The sequence below is a fragment of the Thunnus maccoyii genome, chromosome 3 (assembly GCF_910596095.1).
Source record: "Thunnus maccoyii chromosome 3, fThuMac1.1, whole genome shotgun sequence".
In the NCBI taxonomy this organism is placed as follows: Eukaryota; Metazoa; Chordata; class Actinopteri; order Scombriformes; family Scombridae; genus Thunnus; species Thunnus maccoyii.
The window spans coordinates 8,735,118-8,759,450 of record NC_056535.1 but is presented as its reverse complement, the minus strand read 5'-3'; the positions used below and the strand labels follow the sequence as shown (position 1 = coordinate 8,759,450).

The window sequence follows — 24,333 nt, the reverse complement described above, 5'->3', positions numbered from 1 at the left end:
AGATATTTGCAGTTGCTCATCAAATGACTAAAAACTGGCTTTAAAAACTTTTAAAAAACAAACAAACAAAAAAAAACAAGAATAATTAATATTATCTTAAAATACCAAACAAAAAAATGTTGCTAAACTTCATAGACTTGCACAGTTGTGAACTTTGAAGGGCTGGTATCACTGAAAACTAGAAAAAGGAGCTTTGGGATGAGTATGCCGCAGGATTTTCTACTTTTTCATCTTCAATCTTTGGAATAAGTTTTAAAACAACTCGTAAACATTGTTTCTTTCTGTTACTCAGTTAAAGGAATATATCTGTGCTAAAGCTAAGCTAGCGACCTCCAGCTATGTTTGAAAAAATGACTTTTACTTTGTGAGGAAATTTAGACATGATCTTACCGCTCTGAATCATCTTTTTAAAATCTCAATTGTGCAACAGCAAGTTCTTCCCCTTCATTCAGGGTCAGACTCGCTTCACAGATCGCATCACGTCTCCAGCTGCAGCCATTACTCCAGGTAAAGATGTGATGTAAGGGAACTTGCATTATTCCTTAGATCGTATTCCAATTGGCTGAGGGAGAAGGTGGGGCAATACCTCAAGCCAATTGGAGTAGGTGGTCATCATGCAGATTTTATGTAAATAGCTTTTGAAACAGCCTGCTGGAGGACAGAGGAATCTGGGTTGTAAGGAAGATGGATTTAGAGAAATCTAAACAACTTACGGTGAATAAAATGTTACAGATATGTTTAAAGTAGACTCTGTACTTTCAAAAAAAGGCCGTAATACCAGATCTTTAATGAGCACCTACTATCCTTGACGTTTTTTTTTTTTTTTGTATGCCTTTTGACTGACCAGCAGCTACCAACTAATTTCAGACGACGCCAAGTTGGTGAAATCTGGCTCCCAATCAATCCACCTTCTGCAGAACACTAGCATCAAGGCAGCAAACAACGCCTCAGAAAATTCCCCCAATTGAGCTGGTGGCCCTTCTCAGAGTCTTATGGTAATGAGAAATGTTTCTTTTGAAACACAGCAAGCCACACAAACATATCAACTGATTCTGTTTTTTTTTTTTTATTTCTTTCATCTGGCTCCCACTCACCAGACCTTGCCTTCAAGGCTTCCCCTTCGATTTAGTGCGAGCAAAGAAGGAGCCACGCTTTATCACAGCAATATCTTTTTTAAGGAGGTGAAGCGAAGAAACTGCCTCAAGGCTATACACTGTCTGTTATCTCTCAGTACAATATAATAATTTCACAAAGCCCAAAGCGAGGTGGTGGGACCTCAGCTGGGCCGAGTGACAAAGAGGGGAATGTGAGCAAACTAGGGCCAAGGATCAGGGGACAAAAGGGACTTCTGGGAAATATCATTGACTCTCACTGAACCGTATAATGACTGTAATGAAAACCCATTATTCTCAAATAAGTTTTTTTTTTTTTCTGGAATGAATCACATTGCCCCTACTGCACTCAATACAGTACAATGACTAACTTCAAGTTTTAGATAATGGTTACTCTTCATAATAACTGACACGGTACAGAAATGCTGAATAAGAATGAATAAGAGAGATGTTATGGCCGGACGAGTAAATGAGTCCAGTTACAGTACATAAGGCAGTGTTCAGTCTGTGTCCAGTGTTTATGACTGCGGCACCTCTAGCTGGTTATTTTTAGCTGCTCTTGATTACCCTGGAGACTGGCCTTAATAAACACTATAAGACTAAAAACAGGCTTCCTCCTTCTGCTCCTCCTCCTCATCCTCAGAGATACCAAAGACTCACTCACACGGTAATCAGCTTTTAATTTTCTCCCCCTTCTCTTCTTACATCTCCCTCACTCTCAACTCTCACTCTCCATCACCCTCACTCGCTGGCTGAGCCTACCAGCAGCCCTTTCTCCTTTCCGGTTCTTCCTATTTTTCTCTCCATCTTTTCCCCCTACTCGTGTTATTAGCATAAAAGTGTTTGCATCCTTCCCTGGTGATTGTTTAGCTGCTGTGTTCAGCATCTTGATTTGATTCCCTACAATTGCCCCAATTAGCATTACAAATATACACTTAGAGAGGAGCAGAAATATCTGTTATGCCTGACAGACTAATTTAAGGGAATAGAGGCCAGAGGAAAAGGCAACACTACATTTGTGTGATAAAAGGTGTATCACTGCGTCTCAATAATGAAGTGTCTTATCCGAGACCACCGAAACCACACTTTGGCTACATTTATGTAAATCAATGGTGTTTGCTTTGACTCAGTCAAGCAACAGACTGTGCATCTGACAATGGTAATGTATTGGATCTTCAATTGTGATAAACGGTGTAATCACAACAAGAAACGTACCTCTTATCTTCTTTCCTCTTGCACCCTCTACAGCCCAGATCATGTCTTCTAAAGCCAATGATTAGACTTAAGACAGATCTCCTTCATTATCCGTTGCTCTCATCCATTTCTCTCTAATCCTGTCTCGACTCCAAAGCCCCCTGGGGCAAGCGATAGGACAGAGCCAGCCATTAGTCTCCTGGCCCCGAAACTAGGGAGAAAACTCATCCGTATTTCCCCAGGAGGAGATCAAGGCCATCTCAGAGGTCAGCTACAGAGACTGATATCACATACCCATAATTACCCCAATGCTTATTCTCTGACTCTTCATTTGGGTATGTACTTGCTGTTATGGAAGTGACCTTTGCCTTTCCACAAGCTGGTTCATCTAATCTAGGTAGGGAGACTTTGAAATAGAAACATTCAGCCAAAGTGAAGTTGAAGTAATTGTACAGTCAGATTCCTGCCACCTGTATCTGCAAAGGTCATTCTCCTGATCAATCAGCAGAGTAACTGATGACAGTAATTGGTCTCATTATTGTCAACCAGCACAAAAAATGTGAGTTTAGGTTCCTCCAGAGGGCCAAGCCCATGAGCTGATGATGTTCATCTGAAGAGCACAGGTACACAGACTAAAGGGACAAATTGTTGTGAGCCGGGTACTGATGTTGTCATTATGAAGATAATTGCTTCACCAACAGTAACATTAAGCCAGAAGGCACAATGTTAAAGTCAGAGCAGGAATCAATGCCAAATGCTTTAGGCCCAGAGAGGAAACATTTTGCATTTAGTGTCAAACCCACAAAGACAGAGTTAGATGAACAACGTTTGTGTAGACATACTGTTGGAGTCATGAAAGGATGTTACAAAATGTTCAAAGGACAAGTTAATCAAAGACAAAAAGTCACATCAACTATGTAAAGGAATAAGAGATGGATACAATCATTATTAAACCTTAGAGTAAGTAAAGAATCCGCATTGTTAAACCTGTACAGGTAATGTACAGTGGGTTTCTCAGAGCTTTTTCCATGAAAACAGGTGTCTGTTCTGGTTAAAAATGAGGTTGATGAGATTGGTGAGAGTGAACTAAAACAGTTCTGGGCCATGAAAAACCAAAACAATGAGCTGAAAGATGCTAAAATGCTCCCTAGAATTGAGTTCAGTGATTATTCTCTATGTTTGTCACTACAAGCAAGACCTTTCACATTACACACAATCATGAAATCTATTGTTAATGTATAAATATTGACTGAAGATTTACTATACCGTATGTACTGCTAGCATGTGTATGTAAGCTAGTATTTATCATTAATTCTGTAATACCATGCTGCAGCTAAAATATTTCCTCCTGTGTAATCAGCCTTTACACAATCTTAGTTTGAGATTGGACATGCATAGGTACTTGAATTAAAATAAAAAACTGCCTGAGCCTTTCAGAGTGCAGCCCTCCCTTAAAAGCAACAAATCTGACTTTCTTTCAACAGCTTATTTGCTTTGAAGTCACCCTGGCCTGTTCCAGAAAATCAATTAAAAACATGACTAATACATTTGCACCTAACATTTTCCACTTTTCCTCTTTAGAGTGTTTGATGTCCCCCACTGCCTTAAAACTGTGTAAATGCTGAGATCACAGAGATAGTGACGGGAGGATTTCAACAAGGACCCTTTCGCACTCATTCACTGTTTCAAGTGAAGCTCCAACCTAAAATGAAATGAAATAATGAAGGATATCAGTGGACTCCTACTGAGCTCTTTTTGCACAACACTCGACAGAGAAATCCAGCACGTCTTAAAGGCCCATCAGACCGATGGTACAATATTACTCTTTTGTCTTTCAGCCCTGCACAGACATTTTCCTGTTGGATGATTTTGTAATAACCTAACGCAGGTGTCTTTTTTCCCCTAGGACTCTGTCCCTCCTTACATTTCCTATAGTGTCCCCTAGTGACAGTTATCAGAGAGATCTGCAATGTTCCTTAATGCCGGCATACGGCTATCCCTTAAGTGGGCACTACTAAGCCTCATTGTCTGCTATAGATGTAGGAGACACAATAGCACAGGCTGAACCTCTCTGCTCGGCTATCTACAGGGAGGGAATGGGAGGTCGGTCTCCCCGGGCCACGGCGCCAAAACCATTATTCTTATCACTGCAGGACAACTCACCGCAGGCCAGAAAAACCCTTCTGAAAGGTCAAATGAGTGTGTCTCTCAGTGTGTGTGTTTACCTCCTCCCTGCCGCTCTCACACCAGACATTTCTGTATTTCTCATTAACTGATAATACATCACTCATGACCTTGTGATAAAAATACATTAGCTGCAGACAAGTCATTAATCTATAAAGAATCAGGCTGTTTAGGTTATCAGGTGAGAATGGCTATATGTGTTATCGCACAAGTAATGGGAATAGGCTTAATTGCTCATCTTAAGTGAGTCTCTATAGTGGAAGAGAGGTTTATCTGTTGTCTTTGGGAGCAAAGTTGACACCATCATGTTCGGCTGTCATTGAGCAACGTGGTGTAAGATTGACCAGTATGCAACAGGATCTCAGTTAGAACTGAATGTATTGCAAGAAAACCGCTTTTTCATTGGTGTTTGATTGAGAAATAAAGTATTACTAATACTATATGTTTTATTGTGTGTGTTTGATTGCTGCAGTGTAGTGCTTTGATGCAGTAACCTCGTCACTCACGACTATAAATCCAGTTTGCCCAGTTGCCCAGATTTGGACCACCGCTAATCATTTTGTTGCTATCTGGTCAGTCTTATTCAGTCAGTCTCAACTAAAATGATTAAAAGAATCCCATCATTTCCCTCCAACTGATTAGGTCTAATCTTCTGCCTACGTAAGCAAGAATGCTGCTGTTACACGGATGATCCCTGTTAGAAATAATGAAGCTGAAAAATCTAACATAACCTGTCAGCACCACAGGATAACCCAAAAGACAGTACCCATCTCAAGACAGCTCATTCTGACCAAAATAGAACATTAAAACTTTGTCCAAACTGTGGATCTAAAGCAGTGCTGATGAATAGAAGAGGGCAGGTTAAAAAGGGAAGAGGAATGCAGCTCATTAAGTTTTCAACAACACTGTTTACTACATTCTCAGAAACTTAAGAGCCTGTCTTATCTCATTTGACACGACTGACAAACTTTGGCTCTAATCAGTTTTGCAGTAGGTAATTATTCCACCTATTTTAATTTACCGTACTAGATACATTACTTTGAAAATACCCAGTCTAAAATTAGTATGTAATCATTTATTCTGCCTCAAAGAAGCTGAAAAACCTTGTTCTATGTGTGTGGTGTTTGTGCGTGTGCCCATGAGAAACAAAAGACAGCGAGAGAAGCAAAAAGTTCTTTAAATTAAGTAAAATATGTTTAATCATTCTCGGTATCATTTTTCATTAATTAAATATGGGCTATAATTACACAGAACCATTATCACTCCCATTACAGAAAAAAATTAAATACACCATCCATTCTGTTGATTTGGCAACCAAAAGCTGATGGCTGGTTGTCAGCCTGGCAAACCGCTTCTAAAATTTACTCTGGGGCCCTGGAGAGGTTGGCTAAATTTTGTTTTCCGTTGAGCAAGAGCTTGAGAATTTAAGACCCAACAGTATTGAATACAAAACACAAAGCACACCAAGGGCCCATCTCCCAAAACAGGATTATTAAATTAGCAGTTTAGCAGCATTGAGTGCACGGCAGAACAGCTCTTTTTACTTCAGTCCATGGTCAAGTTTGGGGTTTTTGTATTTTACTTTGTTCAAGTAACATGATTATCCTACTTCTTGAAAAAGGCCCAATGGCACAATGCATTGTAGAAAGATTCACTGCCAACACTTGTGAGAGTAACACTGTTGATTGCACAGATAAATATGAAAGCTACTGGATGTGTAAAACAGACAAGCTAATCTACAGCAAATGTTTCAAGGCTGGCACAATTAAAACACAAAAATGTAAGCGGTAAGATATGTATACAGTTTTCATTCCCTAATTAACGGGGGCCTGTAGTGTTTTCAAGTAAACAAACAAAAGTTATGTTTACATTCAGTGTTTCTCACCCAATGCATTTTGTGTATCCTTGAGGTTTAACAAACCCCTTGAATGCATTTCCTTCCTCATAAAATGTTTGCTAAGCTGATTTTTTAAGTATTTTAAATCCTGCATTGTTTACATCTATGTTTACTAGCTTGTAGTCTTCCCTGTAGCCACCTGTAGATTATTGGAATAGTGTAAAACCATCGGCAGGACTGTATATCGTGTTACCCGTGTGCACATGTGCATGCACAAGACAACATGGGGACCCTCTCATGAAAAAAAAACAAACTGCTTGATGGCGCTCAGAGTTTTCCATAAGCGCTGGCTGTCGGACGGATGGCTGCACATTAAAACATGTCCAGCCAACTACTACTACTACTACTAAGATGCACCGATCGATCGGCCCCCGATCGAAAGCAGCTGGTTTTCAGCTGATCGGCCTGGACTGGTGACAGACCCCGATCAGTCTCATACATCTAATTTTTTGAAGGTCAAATTCACACATGTGCTGCACGATGGTTCACATTGCACACACAGCAGCACAGACAGTAACGTCACAGCCAAACACTCTAAAACTAAATGATATAAACTGTAGCAGAGACTTGCCGTCAACTGGAAACATTAAAGCACATCTGCTGCAGTTTTTAACTTGTTTAAACATTCGTTTACCCATTTTATCTACTGGCAACATGCTGCACACCATCATCACGACCACCACCATGACCAAGTGAGTTGCTTCTTGCCCTATTGATTTAAGGTGCCTTGCATCCAACTGAGCGGGGCCTACATCATGAAAGCAAAAGCTAAACTGTCACTTTCTGTTTGTTTGTGTGTCACACAAGGAGTAGGCAGTACAGGTAATGAGGCCACATATTTTTGTGGTTTGCCAACTTAAGTCCAAATGGTTTTCTGCTTCTTTCCGGCAAACAAAATAGACACATGGCTTTTTGTTATTGTGAGCTTCTTTTCATGCTGATTCTATCCACTGATGTGGAGTGTTGTTTTAGAACTTGTTTGTCTTGCCCGTCTACTCTGTATTGCTTTTAACATCAGTCATGCCACTGAAAGGTATAAAATGTAACTTTCCTGCATTATAATGTCTAAAAATGACTAGACCTGTTATATATTTTGTTGATTTGTGTACTTACATTATCTCAAATGTTTCCAACAATGTTCAAACCCAGAGAAATCTGTAATTGCAATCAAGGTAACAATCTGTTTCATCGCCTGTCAATGGCGTCATATCCCCTCTGCGCATGCGTCAGCGTTGTGGTTGTCCACCAGAAGGTCATAAGTTGACTTTTTATCCAGTTTTAAGCCACACACACACACACACACACACACACACACACACACACACACACACACACACACACACACACACACACACACACACCCACAGAATGCAGCCTTAAAAATGTGTGATAGACATGAATCTCTCCTGCTCTGTTCTCTTCACATTCACAAACGACACATTCACAAACAAAAAGTGTTTTCTACAGTGTTTTCAAACATTCCACCTGCACAAAACTAACGGGGTGAAAATACATACTGTGCTAAAAATATCAAGAAATAAATATGAGTGTGAAAAGTATATTTAAACCTTCAACTCACCATGTAAACAAAGTCTGTAGCGGAGGAATGTGTTTCAACAGTCAGCTGTACTGCAATCACAGCTTCGTGCTTTAAAAATATCAAATTAATTGCTGTGTTTTATTTTCATGCCAAATCCATGGCTGAATTTGACTTTCTTGCCAGCATCAATTTGACAGTGTAGGTGTTAAACTTTCCAAACCGTGAACGCTTCAGACACTAAGCCTGTCTAAGCTAGCCAACAGCATTGCTAGTGTCATGCGCTGTAGCTTGCTAACCTATAACGTATGCTTGGACTTGAGCTGTCTGCTATGCATAAATCTTCGCCCTGCCGCAGGCAGAGAGGTGACAGAGAGGCGGATGAGGACATCCAGTGCAGTATGAAGGATGATGGCAGCCGTTCCCCTAGGCCACGGTGATGGCACTACATCGATCCAGCCACTCCGGAGCCTGAAGTGCAGAGCCTTTTGGCTTTGTCAGCACTGTTCAGCTCAGCATTGCTCCAACTCCCCTGATCACTGTCAGAAACCCGGGAGAAAAAGCCCAGAGAATAGGAGTGGAAAATGCTGATGTTTCTGGAGCCAGACAGGTGGTGCAGGATAACTGCTAAATAACTGCTAACTATTCACAGAGCACTTAATAATCATTTTCTAGCTGTTTTGAGACACAGGCAAATTAATGTTTACTGTCAGGCAGGGGAAAAGCAGAGAGACACAGAAGGTTTTTGGAGCTGTTCCTTTTTCATCTACCTCTAAACAGAAGCACCTGTTTGTCCTATTCAACCTGCCAACTGGTCCTCCAGGAAACTTAATTCTACTAATCCACTCTATATTTACTCAGGTGGAGGTGTGCTGGCACCAGTGACGGTATGCACAAACACTGTTGTCTTCAGGTGGCCAGTGTTTGTCTTCGAAGGTGATTCAATATGTACACTAGTTTATATCTTGTGTCATCATCGATCTATCAATCAATCAGACTCACTTGCTGATTGGAATCAATCCAGGCCAGACTGGTCTCAGGGCTTCTTGTTTCATCGTTACCTCTTTTTAAAGTTTTCTCTAGATCAGGGTCACGGTACAGGTGGGCAGAAAACCTGCAGAATCTAAAAGCACAGGCCTTGGAACAGAGGAGACCTTGAAGTGCACAGACATAAAGATTCAATAAAGACACACAGTAAGATTAAATCTGGCTAAAACATCACGTCCAGGGGTAAGTCTGGGGCATTTAGAGTACGACAGCCAAGGTTGGCCATAGACATGTGCGATGTGGCCCTGTGCATGCCATTTTGAAAAAAAGACATTTGAAAATCTTTGGCAACAGTTAAATTAGCCAAAAAATGAGAGATTTGCAAACCAGTTTACAGTACATGAGTATTACTTTTTGATTTTATCTTCAAGTCTGTACTGCATTTATCTTTGACAATTAATAGTTTGTCCACATATCCTCTTGTTTTAGTCACATCAAAAAATCACCTGTGGTCGGCCATCAGTTTTCACATACCAATCAAACGTTGCAGCAGTAAGTCTTGTAGGACTTGTAAAATTGAACTTTCTGCTGTGCACGGGAGAAAAAGCTTTCATTCACCCCATAACTATTTGTGTGTTCAGCAATAATGGCGCAGTGAAATCCATTAGGCACAATTGTTACGTTGGCATGGTTACTGTTCAGGTGGGATAAGCAAATTCTTGCACACACAGGGAAATTTGCAGGCTTGTCAGATGTGGAGCGGCGACAAATATACATCTCTCCGGTTATGCTTCAAAATAATCAACCTAGCTTGTTTTAGACTGAAGAGAAATTTTCTTTTCTCAGAGGAGCCTAAGATGCCAATATATGATAGAAAAAAACCTATTTAAGTCCCTTGAAGTCCTGAGTGTGTCATGTTTCCTTTACAAATTGCTAGTTCTGTCCTGGTCAAAAGTTGTGAATTGCTGACACCTCAAGATGGATTTTTTTTTTTACCTTAGGTATTTTTCAAATATTTTGGAATCAGTAAGAAAAATATTTTATGAACTAGATATGCACTGATTGATAAGGTGTTAATGAAAGTTAGTTTACAGATATCCCACCATGAAATAATCAAGCGACATGGCATTTCCCTCCATTCTACTGGGAAAAAAAACCCCTCTAAATTAGTATTTCCTATAAAAAGCTTGCTGGGAAATGTCAAGACGGCTGCCATTAAAAGGCACAGTGACATTTTTATTCCATCTTTTGAAGCTGTGATTCCATCTCTGCCAACGGAGGCCCTAATCTCTCCCGCTCCCCAACAGACAGAAGCCAGACAGATTAACTCAATTACTCTTTGACTTGAGTGAATGAAAGAAACAATACATTTCTCATTTAAGCCTAATCCTGTGTGGGAGAAGTGGAGGAGGAATATTGCAGGTGGAGGGAAAGCAGAGATGGGGAGAAGACTGAGGCGCGTGGGGCTTGAAAATGAATTCCGAGGCAGCCTGCATGTTTGCTCATCTTTTTTCATGCTCTCTCTTAACTACAGTCGGAGAGAGGCAGAGCGGGAGAGACAGCAGGCAGGGAGACGGAGGGGAGCGGAGAGAGCAGTAGACGGAGAGATAGACATGATGGAGTGACAGACAGGCAGAAGGGAAGAGTAGTGAGAGAGACAGAATGGGGTTTACAGCTCCGGTATGTCAGAGGTAGTTTGCAGGATGAAGCGGCAAAAAAAAAAAAAAAATCAACCAATTTCCACAGTGCTGACACACCCGAACTAATACGCTGCACTGGGCATTACAGTCAGCCTTGTGTATGAAACACGGTGTGACACATGTGGCCTCTGTATTGTCTGCAGCATCTGTTGCAGGGGCACAGATGGCAACGGCCATCCTCGCCACCGCTTCGCCAAGCTACCTCCTCGTGGGAGATGTGGTCTGTGATGACGTTTTCCTGACAGCGTGGGCCATCTGTCAACACATGACAGTCTGTTTTCAACTTCCTTTTCTCGCCCATAAACGTGGATCCAGACACACGAGGTAGGTCGCAGAAAAGCGGTCGCCGTGTGAAGGATGGATATTTGTACGGTGCGCATGAAAAGGTCAGGGCTGGGCGCTTACTGCAGCAGCAACATCAGTGAAACCCTGGAGCGGCAACAGTGGTGAAACCTTGGATCCTCAACAAAGCTCTGTCAGACTGCAGGAGAGAGCTGTCAGCGCAGACGCCTAAACCTTTACCGCCCTTCCCTCTCCCTCACACTCATTCTCGCCTCGCTCTGACTCATTGTGTCAGCTCTTAAAACTCTCTCTATTCTCTCCTGCCTTAAGCTAGACGCGGAGAGCAAAGGGAAGAATGAGTCCATCTTTGGCTGCTGTAAACAAACAGGAACACTCTTTGTGGTGTGTGAATCTTTTCTCCCCTGTGTGAGTGCCACATCAAACTTTTCTGTTCCACATGCACGCAAGAATGAATTATTTTCTCCTTCCTCATTCACTAGTGCTCTGGTTATTCGCAGATAAAAAACAAATTGAGGGAGGGAGAGATAATGAAGATATGATGAGGACAAGGCAGAGACAGTGATCCAAGAATATTGAAATTGACTTGAGTGGCTCCAACGCTTTCTCTGCTCCCTGGCTCTGAATGGTGATACAGGCTCATGAAAAATTCATCTCTCTACTATCAAAAGAGCGAACGTCTGCATTTTGGCCGGAGTGAGAGACAGCCAGCAATGTCTGGACTGTCTGTGCTTTGGTTTGTATGATCATGTCTGGTTCTCCAAGGACTGATGTTTGAAATTCAAAGATTCAAAACTAAACATTTATAAAATGAATTAATGGACACAGGGGGAAAGAGTAAATGAGGAAGAGTGTTCAAAATGCACAGGAACTGAAACTATTCAAAGAGATGTGGCAAAAAGTCATTGGTCACTCAAGAGCACCACAGATCCAAATATCCTTGTCATCTTTTTCTTCTTTATACAGGAGATCAAATGTCATAACATAAATCTTGATTAGTCTCACAATATAAGCTAGTATTAACTGTTTTTATGCTCCATATGAATGTATTTCTGTGCTGCACTACAAGTGGCTTCAGTGGGTTTATGAAAATAATCTTCTCATACAACATTTACAGAGAGTGCAGTTCCATGGTGAGCATGTTATTTACCAGGTAGAAGCACAGTTCAGAAATGTAAATTAAATGAGCTACCCAATTCCCACAATGGACCTTTGAATATCCTCATCTTTTTCTATAGCTTTAAAACCACTGCAACTGAAGAATGCAGCTGATGCTGCTTCCTGTGAGCCATTTTCACCTCTTCAAATGATGAAAAGCAAAGAAAGGATCTTTCTCAGTGTGAATACGCAAGGACATCCTGATAAACCCACAGAAGAATATGGTCAAATGATAGTTTGTCTGCAATTAATATTCAACATTTCTGTGTGGTCTGCTATGCTGTGCTGTGTCAGAGGTCAATGAGAATGAGTGTTGGTGTCTGCATGCTAATGAACACTTTGAAAACTGCATTCAAACACAACTTTTATATACCTGCTTTTAACCTACATTGAATCAATTTTCAAAGTAGTATTTAATATTTGGAAGGAATTAGAGACATCCATCTGTGTGTGCTGTTTCTATTCTACAGCAGCACTATAATGTATACAACAGTTATTATATAGTATGTGACATTTTCTTATTAAGCACTAATCTTGCTGATTAAGGCTGAACACAATAATATTTAACATATTAATGGTTTGAGCCTTTGCATTACAACTGATGTTTGTTCTGTTACCATAAACAAGGATTACAGCCATGCTAGCAGCTTGTGGTGCTTTGAGCTAAATGCTAAAGGTGGCATGCTAACAATACTTTTATTTGGTGGGTATTATGTTTATCATGTTAACCATCTTAATTTAGCATGCTAACAGAATAATTAGCACTAAACACAAAGTGCAGCTCAGGCAGTCATATCAGTTTCAGATAAAAAGTCAGGGCACAGGACCAAATTTATCACAATTCATCCTGTGGGGAGCATGAATGTGTGTACCAATGTTCATGGCAATCTATCCAATAATTGTTGAGACATTTCACTAAATTTCACTCTTATGAACATGTCAAATACTGGCGCTTGAGGAAAAGTCAAGGGATCACCGAAGTCATTAACATATATCCTCTGGGGACCATGAATGTCTGTTTTCACAGAAATCCATCCAATAGTTGTTAAGACATTTCAGTTTGGACTAAAGTGGTGGACCAACTTACTGACCAACATCTCTAGAGCTGACAATGTGGCTAATAAAAAGGTGACCTATTAACCACAGTAACCTCCAGTAATCACTTCCTGTCTCATCTCATGGGTCTCTCTCTCATCAAAACCGCCCCATCTCGTAAGGTCCTGCCATAATATTCCAATGGCAAATTAGTGCAGACTTTACTAAGGTTTTTCCAAATTGCTGTGTGTTACCCCCTCTTGTACAACAAAAACATACTGTAGCAACATAGCACTACTAGTGGCCAAAAACTCCACAGGGAGCACTTAATGAGAGTGAGGAAAAATGCAGCTACTGCAGTGAACAGAATACATTTTTTGAAAAACTACAGTATGTGAACAACTAGTTCAGTGTGGTTTTGTTTGACATTATACAGCAGGATGAGTGAGAGAAATAAAGAGGAAAACACTATGAGAGAAAGAGAGGGTCACATAGCAATGAAGGGAGAGGCGAACAAATTGAGCGACTGATCATGTATAATTTAAGGACAAGTGGCTCTCCCCTGAGACATCACTGACAGTTAATAGGTCACAGTTATTAACGCAAGAAACCGATCCAGCTTGTGCTTTATGTCAAAGTGTTTTGGAGGCAACAATGAAAGAGAGAATGAAAAGCAAGGAGACATAGTAAGACAGGGAGGATTAAAGAAAAGAGATGTGAGGAGGAGATAAAAAGAATGAGGAGAGAAAGAAAGGAAAAGGGGAAAGCACTGGAATTAGCAAGGACGCTGGGGAGCTTGTGATCAGATAAAAATAGACAGGGATGAAGAAGCGAGTTATGTTCATGGCGAAATGTGCACTTTAAGACCTAAATAGTTCTCAGACTGGCTATTAATGCATATCTAATTTTACCTTATTAACAGATTATTAAATATGATTAGGTGGCTCTTACTGTAGGTCACTCTATTCATCATTCATGTCTAAAATGCACAATCACACTGCTGTGAGTACTTCTAGTGAAAAAGGGCTTAAAACACATTAACTGAATGAAGCACTATGGAAGATTGTTACTGTTGGATGCAGACATTATAGATCTTGAAAGAGTGCTTGACAAAAAAAAAAAAGAAGGAGAAAACATCTGAACTTGTTAACATTCCTGCTGGGTATCTTTGTGCTAGACGAACGGTAATGCTTTGTTGCTTGCCACTCAAAGAGCTACAGTGTAAGAGGCTGTGAAAGCCGGCTGCAGACTGACTGACAGAAACATCATTCTAGCAGTGGCCTTTCCCTGTTTTTCCCAACATTGGTCACACAAAATTGTATGCATGTCCATACAAACACACATACACAAAAAATATGGAAATATATGGTTAAATACACACACGTAAGAATATAAATACACGGACATGCATAGTACAAACTGGCATGAAGAGTACATACATGCAGGCACATACAGTACCAATCAAAGTACTCATTCAAGGGTTTTTCTTTATTTTTACTATTTTCTACATAGAAGAACAATAGAGAAGACATCAAAACTATGAAATAACACATATGGAATCATGTAGTTAAAAAAAGATAAGTTAAAAATATGTTTAATATTTTAGGTTCCTCAAAGTAGCCACTTTTTGCCTTGATGACAGCTTTGCACATTCTTTGCAGTCTCTCAACCAGCTTCATAAGAGATTCACCTGGAATTGTGTTTAATTAACAGGTGTGCCTTGTCAAAAGTTAATTGGTGCAATTTCTAGCCTTCTTAATGCATTTGAGACCATCAGTTGTGTTGTGCCGAGGTAGTGTTAGTATACAGCTCTATTCCACTACTGTAGTAAGAACTACTCAACTAAGTAAAGAGAAATGATAGTGCATCATTACTTTAAGACATGAAGGTCGGTCAATCTGGAAAATTTGAAGAACTTTGAAAGTTTCTTCAAGTGCAGTCGCAAAAACCATCAAACGCTATGATGAAACTGGTTCTCATGAGGACCGCCCCAGGAAAGGAAGACCAAGAGTTACCTCTGCTGCAGAGGATAAATTCATTAGAGTTACCAGCCTTAGAAATCACCAATTAACAGAACCTCAGATTAGAGCCCACATCAATGCTTCCCAGAGTTCAAGTAACAGACACATCTCAACATCAACTGTTTGGAAGAGACTGTGTGAATCAGGCCTTCATGGTGGAATTACTCTAAAGAAACCACTACTGAGGGAGACCAATAAGAAAAGAATTGCTTGAGCCAAGAAACACAAGGAATGGACATTAGATCAGTGGAAATCTGTACTTTGGTCTCATGAGTCCAAAGTAGATTTTTTATTCCAACTGCCATGTCTTTGTGAGACACAGAGAAGGCGAATGGAGGAGGAGGTGTGATGGTGTGTGGGGGGGGCTTTGCTGATGACACTGTTGGTGATTTATTCAGAATTCCAGGCACACTTAACCAGCATGGCTACCACAGCATTCTGCAGCAACACACCATCCCATCTACCTTTGCTTACTACATAGCTGCATATATGTTATTTCATAGTTTTGTAGAAAATAATAGAAATACAGAAAAACCATTGAATGAGAAGATGTGTCCAACCCTTTGACTGGTACTACATGTAAACGCTTACATGAAAATATACATATGCGCATCATACAGAGATGTGCAGAGTATCTGAAGTGGCTCAAATTACTGCCTGGCCAAAGTTCTATTTTATCTCATTATTACTAGTTTTGTTGTCATGGTTGCCACTTTTCCCTCAAAATTTCTTTGATTTTGCGATATAAGAGGTTCCTTATCATAGTGTAGTTGATTTACTTGGTAGGTTATGTCTAGTTTGCATGTTTTCCAGAAACTCAGTTACTTAGTGTAAAGGTACGGTGATGGTGACACAGTGACTACTACTACCATTGTGACTACTATAGTGTTTGGTTTTGTTGTCAGTGCAGTATGTTTTTATGGTTAGACTTGAAACCTTACTCTGTTTAACGTGATGTAACACTGCACCAAATGGAGTAACGGCTGCTGGCAAATAACTTTATTGAAAAATTACATAGAAAGTGAAAACCAGTAACTCCTCAGAATCAGCTGTAGTATTTTGTCTGCAGAGACACTCAAAAACATGTATATGGGAACATTTTCAGTATTTATATAATTTCTTCACATGTATTTATGTCCATAACAAGAAAACTATTTCTATACCAGTTTCATCATGTTGACTTAGATATCTTGAAGCTCAAAGTTGCCTAACACTTAGCTTTATGAATGAAGCTTCGTGTTGGGTGATGCACGTTGTTTACTGTGACAGTGCCTTGAAAGAGAAGAGACAGAGGCTGCAAGAAGAGCTTTTTTACAAAGCTGGTTTTAAATCAACAACTGGTGAATAATCGTTGTGACTGCATTATCTACAATAGCAACAAGCTCTTCCCAAATTCATCTTCAATAGGTGTTTTTGTTTTTGTATCTTTTGTTTAAGATGGTAGTGAACTTGTTTTCATAGATGGTGGGTATAATACAGCATACATAAGCTTCCTTTGATGGATAGAATATGTATTCTATATTTGGAAAAAAAACATCTGATCTTTTATTTGCCCTCCAGGAACTACTTGGTTTAAGTGCAAAAGTATGTTTGTGTGGCCATCTGTGCACATACATGTGAGAAATGTGTTATAATATAACCCTATCCCTTTGTTTCATTTCATATAATGTAGAGTACTAATATCAGGAGGAGCAACGGAGACAGTACAATCGGGGGTGCGCTTTTTTGAAACGAGCCACTGTGCATGTCCCTGACATTCATGCACATATGCACATTCATGCAATTTTTGTTGACATGTTATAATCATTAATTTATCTCAAAATCCTGATGCGCTCAGTCAAACATCTTCAGTCAGCCAAATATTTTACTGCCTTCTGGGTACTTACATGCTGTCAGACCTCTCAGTAAACAGTGGGTGTCCTGAAAACCCTACTTTAACTCATCAGTGATGGGATCATCAGCTGCTGCAGTCTTTGGCTAATCTCTCCCTCAGCAGAGCAGTATAAGACGCTATAGGTTGTGTGATCCTAGCTGGCGTTTCTGGTGTATGAGCGGTGTTTGCGCGGTAAGTGTGCAGAGTTGAGCTAATCACTTAACAGGTCCGCTGAGGGAGCGTGCTCGCTGGGAGCCTGCACTCAACACGGCATAGCGAGAGGCAACTGAGTGTGTGTGTGTCTTTGTGTGTGTGTGTGTGTGTGTGCGCGAGCCCTGAGGATGACTGAAGGGTTCTGGCAGAACGAGGTCACTCTGTTCTACCAGGTGAATTTGTGTGGGGGTGGACAGGATAAGGAGGTATATTTGTGTGTGTGTGGATCTATGTGTGTGATAAGTGTGTGCATGTGTATGTTTGACTGTAATGCGTGTAGTTTGAAAAGGCTTTGTGAAATTGTATTTTCGTGATTGTAACATTGCTACATTTAAATAAACATTTGAGAGCTATCATTATTTTTCGTGTAATGAGCAGAAATCAAATAATTCTGCATTAATTACTGATGCAAAAAGTATGATGTTGATAATATGGAATCATCATCATGCTGGAGAGTATTTTCCTGCGAGAGATAAACATATTGTGGGTCAAATTTGATTGCTCAGTCATTATTTTCATCACAGTGTGACGATCAGACACTGCGTCTGCTGGGTCTTGTTTGTTTTCTGCTTCCAGTCTGGCAGGTGGAGCTAGGACAGCCACTGAGTTGCAGCTGATTAAAGATAAAAGTTTGGTTACAATTTCATCTTATACCAGCTCAGAACTACCAGAACCCTCCATAGTACGACAGTGCTTATTTTACCTCCTTGACAAGACTATTTAGGCATCTGCTTTTGAGCCCCATAAGGCAAATACTTGTATGTGCATGCAATGAAATATAAATAAGTAGCTAATGTAGCTCTCCGTGGGACCCGGGCAGGGATGTGATGCGATGTGAACACGGTGCTGCTTAATGAGTGTCTCAGGAGAAGACTGGTACATGTCTTCTGTCCCTCTAGCCACCCCAGAGCAGTGCCCTTCTCTCTCAGCATCATTAACTCCTGCAGTAATGATGACAAAAACACACACTCGTGTAATGACGTTAAGTGACACTTAAATGTATTGAGACTACCATAAATGTGAAGCTTCACAGTATGTCATCATAATGAAGTTTACTAGAAAACTCACAACAGAACTCATTCATTAAAATGAACTTTAACAATATGTCAGCAGGATTTTTAAAAGTGCTTGTGGTACTCAATTATATTGTTAATGAGTGACTCATAGAGAGGTTGTTTTCATAACTGGCCATCCTGGCTGGGTCTCAGGAGAGCATCTTTTACTGTTTGATTATTTGATAATCCAGTTCAAGATGTCTTGGAACCTTTTTATTTGTCGCCCTAAAGGGTGCATTTTATTTCCTGCTTCAGACATACAGCCTTTCATTTATCACATCGCGGGCTGAAAAGACACCTGTCGCATAGCTGGCACTAGAGAGAGAGAGGAAAGAAAAGCCTGGGGGAAAACTAATGTTCAGTGTGCTTTGTCCTAAATATTAACCAGGCGCTTCCTGCTCTAAACCTGCTGATGGTAGCCACTTCTGAATAGACGGAGGGAGGATGAGCCCCAATCCTCCATGGACAACACTGCCCTACTTGTGCAGAGGTGACCCCCATGTGTTCTACACAGCCCTAACATTCACCATTGTTATTTATGAGCTTGCAAAGGTGTCCTATTGCAGGGAGACCATGTGCCACCTGTTTTAGCAGTAGGTTAAAGTACAGCGCAATGTGTTCTACAAAGGTGAAACTGGAGGTGCTTGATTGTAGCTAACCAGCAAAATGGGATGGGAAGTTTTAAACTAGGCTGCAAGCTTTCAAGTCAGCTACTACCAGTTTAACTAAAACAGATTACAGATTAATTTGACTTATTTGTGGAGCACTCTCAAAAACTAAAACACCACTGTCACACTAACTGTGATGTTGATAATTAACTTTAGATGGGGAACGGCTTGCCTGGCTCTGTCTGAAGTTACAAAATCTGCCTGAGGCACATTTAAACCTCACTAATTTACACATTTAATCCGTACAAAGACTTAAGTGTAAAAAACTCCAGCTACATATTGATCTTCTCATCCAACTCTTGGCAAGAAAGCCAACAAGCCTATTTCAGAAAAATCTCAAACTATTCTTACAAAGACCAAGAACATGGAGGAAAAAGCCCCACAACAGGAACTTGTAACATAAACCAATGCAGCAGATTGCCCACAAAATTACACCCAGTGTATGAAAATGTGATAACAAAGATAAAGGCTGCCAAGTGAGGTCTTGTTTCTTTACTGTAACTATAATAATGGCTGCAACTTAATGTAGTATACCACATTATGTTTCAGACATTAGTGTAAGAAAAAAAAAAACATTATAATAGTGTGAGGCAATTTTTTTAACATGCATTTACAATTTCACAAAATGGTAATGCACAACACAGAGCAAGGTCTGTTCACTCTCCTCACAATGTTCCTCACCTTCTCTTATAAAGTGCTCATGTATAAAAAATCAACAACTGTGCTTTAAGATTTTATGCACCTCTGGCTTTATAAAACCAGGTGGGCTTTAGTGTGGGATTCAGGTGCAGGAAAGAACAGAGTTCTTCACAGAGACACCTTGAGAAATCCCTTATTGCTGATTCTTTTATTTTCTTTCTGTGAAGGAAAGTTCCCATTTAGGCTAGCAGTCAAGCAGGGAATTAAGGATGTAATCAGAACTGAAGATAGTCATCTGGACTGTATTTGTGATTAAATGTAGAGGACATAGGTTGGCAATTTCCTTAATAAGTGCTGTTGTGCTGAATAAGGGCCCTTGGGGTTTATTATCTGTTCTTTAAAATTCATGACATTGAGGAGGACTACCACAAAGACCTACATCAGTCAGCAGCAGCAGCTCTCAGTATGGCCAAGGATGCACCAGTGTGGGAGCTATTATTGAGTTTATTCTCATAGAAGTTGAGGCAGGAATTATTTTCTCCTTCTTACTTTGCATTTATTCAAGCACTGTACACACAGTGTAACACAAAAATCCAGAGGTGCATGATTATACTGGCTGGACATCTACATGTAGATGCATACATGCATGTGTATGAGGACACACACACACACACGCACACACACACACACACACAAAAGAAGCAGACATGGCCTGTGGACTCTGAGTGAACTTTTGCACCACTTCAAAGCATCAAGGTTGAACAGAGGACTCTGTTTCCTATAATGAAGAGGAGATAGTTAATCTAGTATTAACGCCTGGCTTCCCATGAGGACACACCGTGATTCAGGGAGGTGTGAAGGGGTCTTCAGTATGCACAGACATACTCTCTCTCTTTCTCTCTATCTCTCTCTGACCATCTTTTTTTTTCTTCCTTTCTCCATGGTGATACAGACCCACCACAAAGAGCGCTTGAATGAAAGGGGCGTCAAACGGACATCGATTTCTAATAGGGAACTTTCTGGATCAGCATGGGGCTCGGCCTAAGTCACGACTGTGCTTCGGTCAAGGACACCATGTGTGGGAGCATCAACCGCACCTGTCTCTCTCCGCCAGGCACCAAATGAACCGCCACAGCAGGACACAGGGATCAGAGAGCAGTGGGAGTCTCCTTTCATCTCTTGGGGATTAGCACTCCCATAGGCAAGAAGTATATGTGTGTATGTGTGCTGTGTAACACTCTAGCAGAAGTATCTACCTTTTAGCCACAGGCTACACACTTCCTGTTTCTGCTGCATGATGAGGTTTCCCCCAAGGCCACAAATATATGAGGCTCAATAGGTAAGAGAGGGATGAAGGTGAAGACATCCTCCTTGGGCGAATTTTCTTAAAATAAACATGAAACTGTGTTTGTGCACTCTTTCCTCATGTGCAACAGTGACGGTTAAAGGTTGAGCTACACCACTGTTGGTTGATTATATTTAAAATATTCAGCATGTAAAAACACTGTTCAAAGCTCCCTGTTATGTTTGAGAGGGATCCCATTTGTATGAAGCAGGCAACACAGTGATGGTAACACAAAAATGTTGACATATGGTGGAGAGTGCCATCCGTGGTAATTCTAGTACAGGCATTAAACATGCATGGAAACAGTGAAAGCTTCAGTGGACTGTATCCACTCAGTTCTATTGAAGTGACAGTGCCACGGGGGAAAAGGTAAGGCAAAGAGCAAAGCCATCTGGGAAACAGAATTGCGTGACAAGTTGTGGGATTGTGGATCATAAGCCACTTCACACTAAGCAACACCTTTAGTGCACACAAGCTCATAGCAGAGGTAAGAGAATAACTGCTACACAGATACACTTTATTCTGTTCCTCACTCTTAATCTTCTTTCTCTTTACACATAGAGTCAGTCCAGACACATGTGGGCACAGCCCATACTTCCCTCCTTCCTTAATTTCTGCCACACAGCCTGACACTGATGGCAACTCTTCACACACTGTCAAGAGAGAGTGTCTGTGTGTCTCACCTTGCACAGTCTTCCTCCTTTATTGATGTCACTACTAAGAATAAGAATGACTCCTGCTGCGCTCTGTGTCCTGGATACCAGGAACAACCACTCAGCTCTAACTCTTCAAAGCTGCCTGTCTGCACACATCGAGGTACTTAGTCTCACCATGGAGGCAATTTAGCAAGATTTATGTTCAGTTACAACAGTCCAAATGTGAATACATCATATGATATTGCCCATTTACTGAATAGAAATTGGACAGCTTGTATTTGGTCTTATGTGAATGAGTGATCTTCTCAGTTTTGATGACACAGGTGTTTTCTAATTGTGTTTTCCTGTTCTATATATCACCGACTGTAAACATGACACCATATTCACAACGGCCTACCGCTCCAGTAACACCAGTGTACAATTTCAGACAGTTAAATATCATGGCTCACCCAACAGGTCTCCTCTCCAGAACATATTCCTTTTAAAAACAGACCTGGCCCTGCCACTGCTGAATGCCCTGGCACAGCCGTCCACCTGCAATATGCCCACTATGCCAGCCTTGGTCTGGACACCAGGCTCTGGGCAGCGAGCAGCGGGCAGCTCATAAATGAGTAATGGCAGTCACATTAACATTCGGTGGTAGGGCAGGCTAAGGGCAAGAAGGAGGGGACCCAGGGAGTGCTAGCGCTCCCTCTGTGTTATAAAACAGCAGCTGATTAATGTTTGATTCTAGCTGGCCTCATTCTCCCACCAGCACTGTGCAGAGCTAATCTGCAGACTGGGTGAGAGCAAGAGTGATGGAGCTAGGTAGTGGGGTGAAGAAAAACAGTTTGTACAGGTGCTGTTTGGAAAGGTTGAGCCAGCAATATGCTGTCTTTCCTCTGGTCGTAAAATGAAAAATATCAGGGGTGCAGAACAGTTGAATCAATTTGAAATGAATTGGGGCATTGATAGGATAGGGCATAGAAACGATGATAAAGGATGAGAACAGGACAACAGCAGGGTCACTTTGGGTGAGTCTAAAAAATATCAACTGCTTCATAAGAGAAAACCCACTTACAAAACTTTGACACTTACTGGTGATAACCTTATATCCATTTTTTGTTTGATGATGTACTTTTTTAAAAATTTCTGTACAATATGTGACAAGGACGTTTAAGTCTAAAGTCATGGTGAAGCTGTACTATAGACACAGCTGTGCTTTGAGTTAAGCATGCTAGCATTTGCTATCTAAAAATAAACAGAAATTAAATCTTAACACACATTAGCTGAGGCCTGAAACATCAGGGGAACACCAAGGACACTGGGATTCATCCTCTGTGCACCATGAATGTCTGTACACAATTTCATGGTAATTCATTCAGTTATTGTGGAATTTCAGTCTGGATGAAACAAGTGGACCAACTGACTGACATTGCCATCCCTACCCACACCGCTAGCTTGGGTACAAAAACAACAAATGAGAGCTAATGAATGAATGAATGAATGAATACATGTCAACAGACAGTAACGCAATACAGAAACACACCCTCTAGTTCGAGGGGCAGTGGTCGGTTGATTTACAACCGACTATTGCAGTGCCGTGTCGTATTGCAGTGTTGATTTAATATTTATTTGTACTTAGTTTGCTAAATTAAGTACAACAGATACGTTCCAAAATACTATACAACAACTAAATACAATATTTAAATTTGAGCTGAATTTACACATGTAAACCACAGCTAAATGATCAAAAGAAAAAAAAATGCTGGTTTTCAAAAATTGTGCATTTGTATGAGTGTTGTAGTGGGTGTTTGGGTGGGTAAGCCCATATTCAACAATTTGACGGTTATGGGGAAGACGCTGTTTTTCAGTCTTGTGGTGCGTGCATGTATTGTCCTGTATCGCCTGCAAGAGGGGAGTAGTTTGAAGAGGTGGTGAGCAGGGTGGGTTGGGTCACGGATGATCTTGGAGGCCCTGCATCGACATCTGGCCTGATAGATGTCCTCGACTGCCGGCAGCTCTGTCCCAGTGATATTTTGGGCCGTCTTGATGATCCTCTGCAGAGCTGTCTGGTCCTTCCTGGTGCACTTGGCATACCGTGCTGTGATGGAGTACATCAGGATAACATCAGGATACACTCCACTGTGCATTGTTGTAGAGGCATTGTTGTGCCTTCCTGATGACAGTGAAGGTGTGTATGGTCCAGGAGAAGTCCTCAGTGATGTGCGGCCCCAAGAATTAAAACTGGAGGCTCTCCCCACAGCCTCGCCATCAATGAACACTGGGCCAGGATCTGTTCTCCTTGTCTTCCTAAAGTCCACCACAATCTCTTTAATCTTTTTGTTAAGAATGAGATTGGCAGAGCACCAGGCTGTCAGGTTTCACACTTTGTCTGTGTAAGCTGACTCATCGTTGTTAGCCATCAGGCCCATGACTGTCATGTAATCTGTGAACTTGATGATGGTGTTTGTTTTGTGGGCAGGTAGACAGTCTTGGGTGAAGAGGACATACAGGAGAGGGCTCAGCACATTTCCCTATGGAACACCAGTGTCCAGGGTGAGGGCGGAGGATGTATGTTTTCCTAACAGTCTGGGGATGGTTGGTCAGAAAATTCAGAGTCCAGTTGCAAATGGTTCAGGTCCAGGCTGTGGAGTTTGGACACTAGTGTGTTGGGAATGACAGCGTTGAAGGCCAAACCGAAGTCCAAGAAGAGCATCCTGACGAACGTGTCTGGTCTTTCCAGTTGATCCAGGGCGGTATGGAGGGCGGAGCTGATT

General features: G+C 41.0%; 1 protein-coding gene across 4 annotated transcripts in view; it reads right to left on the bottom strand.

Annotated features, from left to right (window-relative positions):
- The window catches only part of cdh4 (cadherin 4, type 1, R-cadherin (retinal)), a 211,068-nt gene that overhangs the window by 96,392 nt on the left and 90,343 nt on the right, over positions 1–24,333 (bottom strand). The window contains exon 1 of one of the 4 annotated variants that reach the window (XM_042406120.1): positions 391–460. The exons of the other annotated variants lie outside the window; for them this stretch is intronic. Within the exon in view, the coding sequence (XP_042262054.1) occupies positions 391–403 (13 nt within the window). The 5' untranslated portion in view covers positions 404–460. Of the gene's footprint in view, positions 1–390; positions 461–24,333 lie in introns of those variants that run through there. 4 annotated transcript variants of the gene reach the window in all.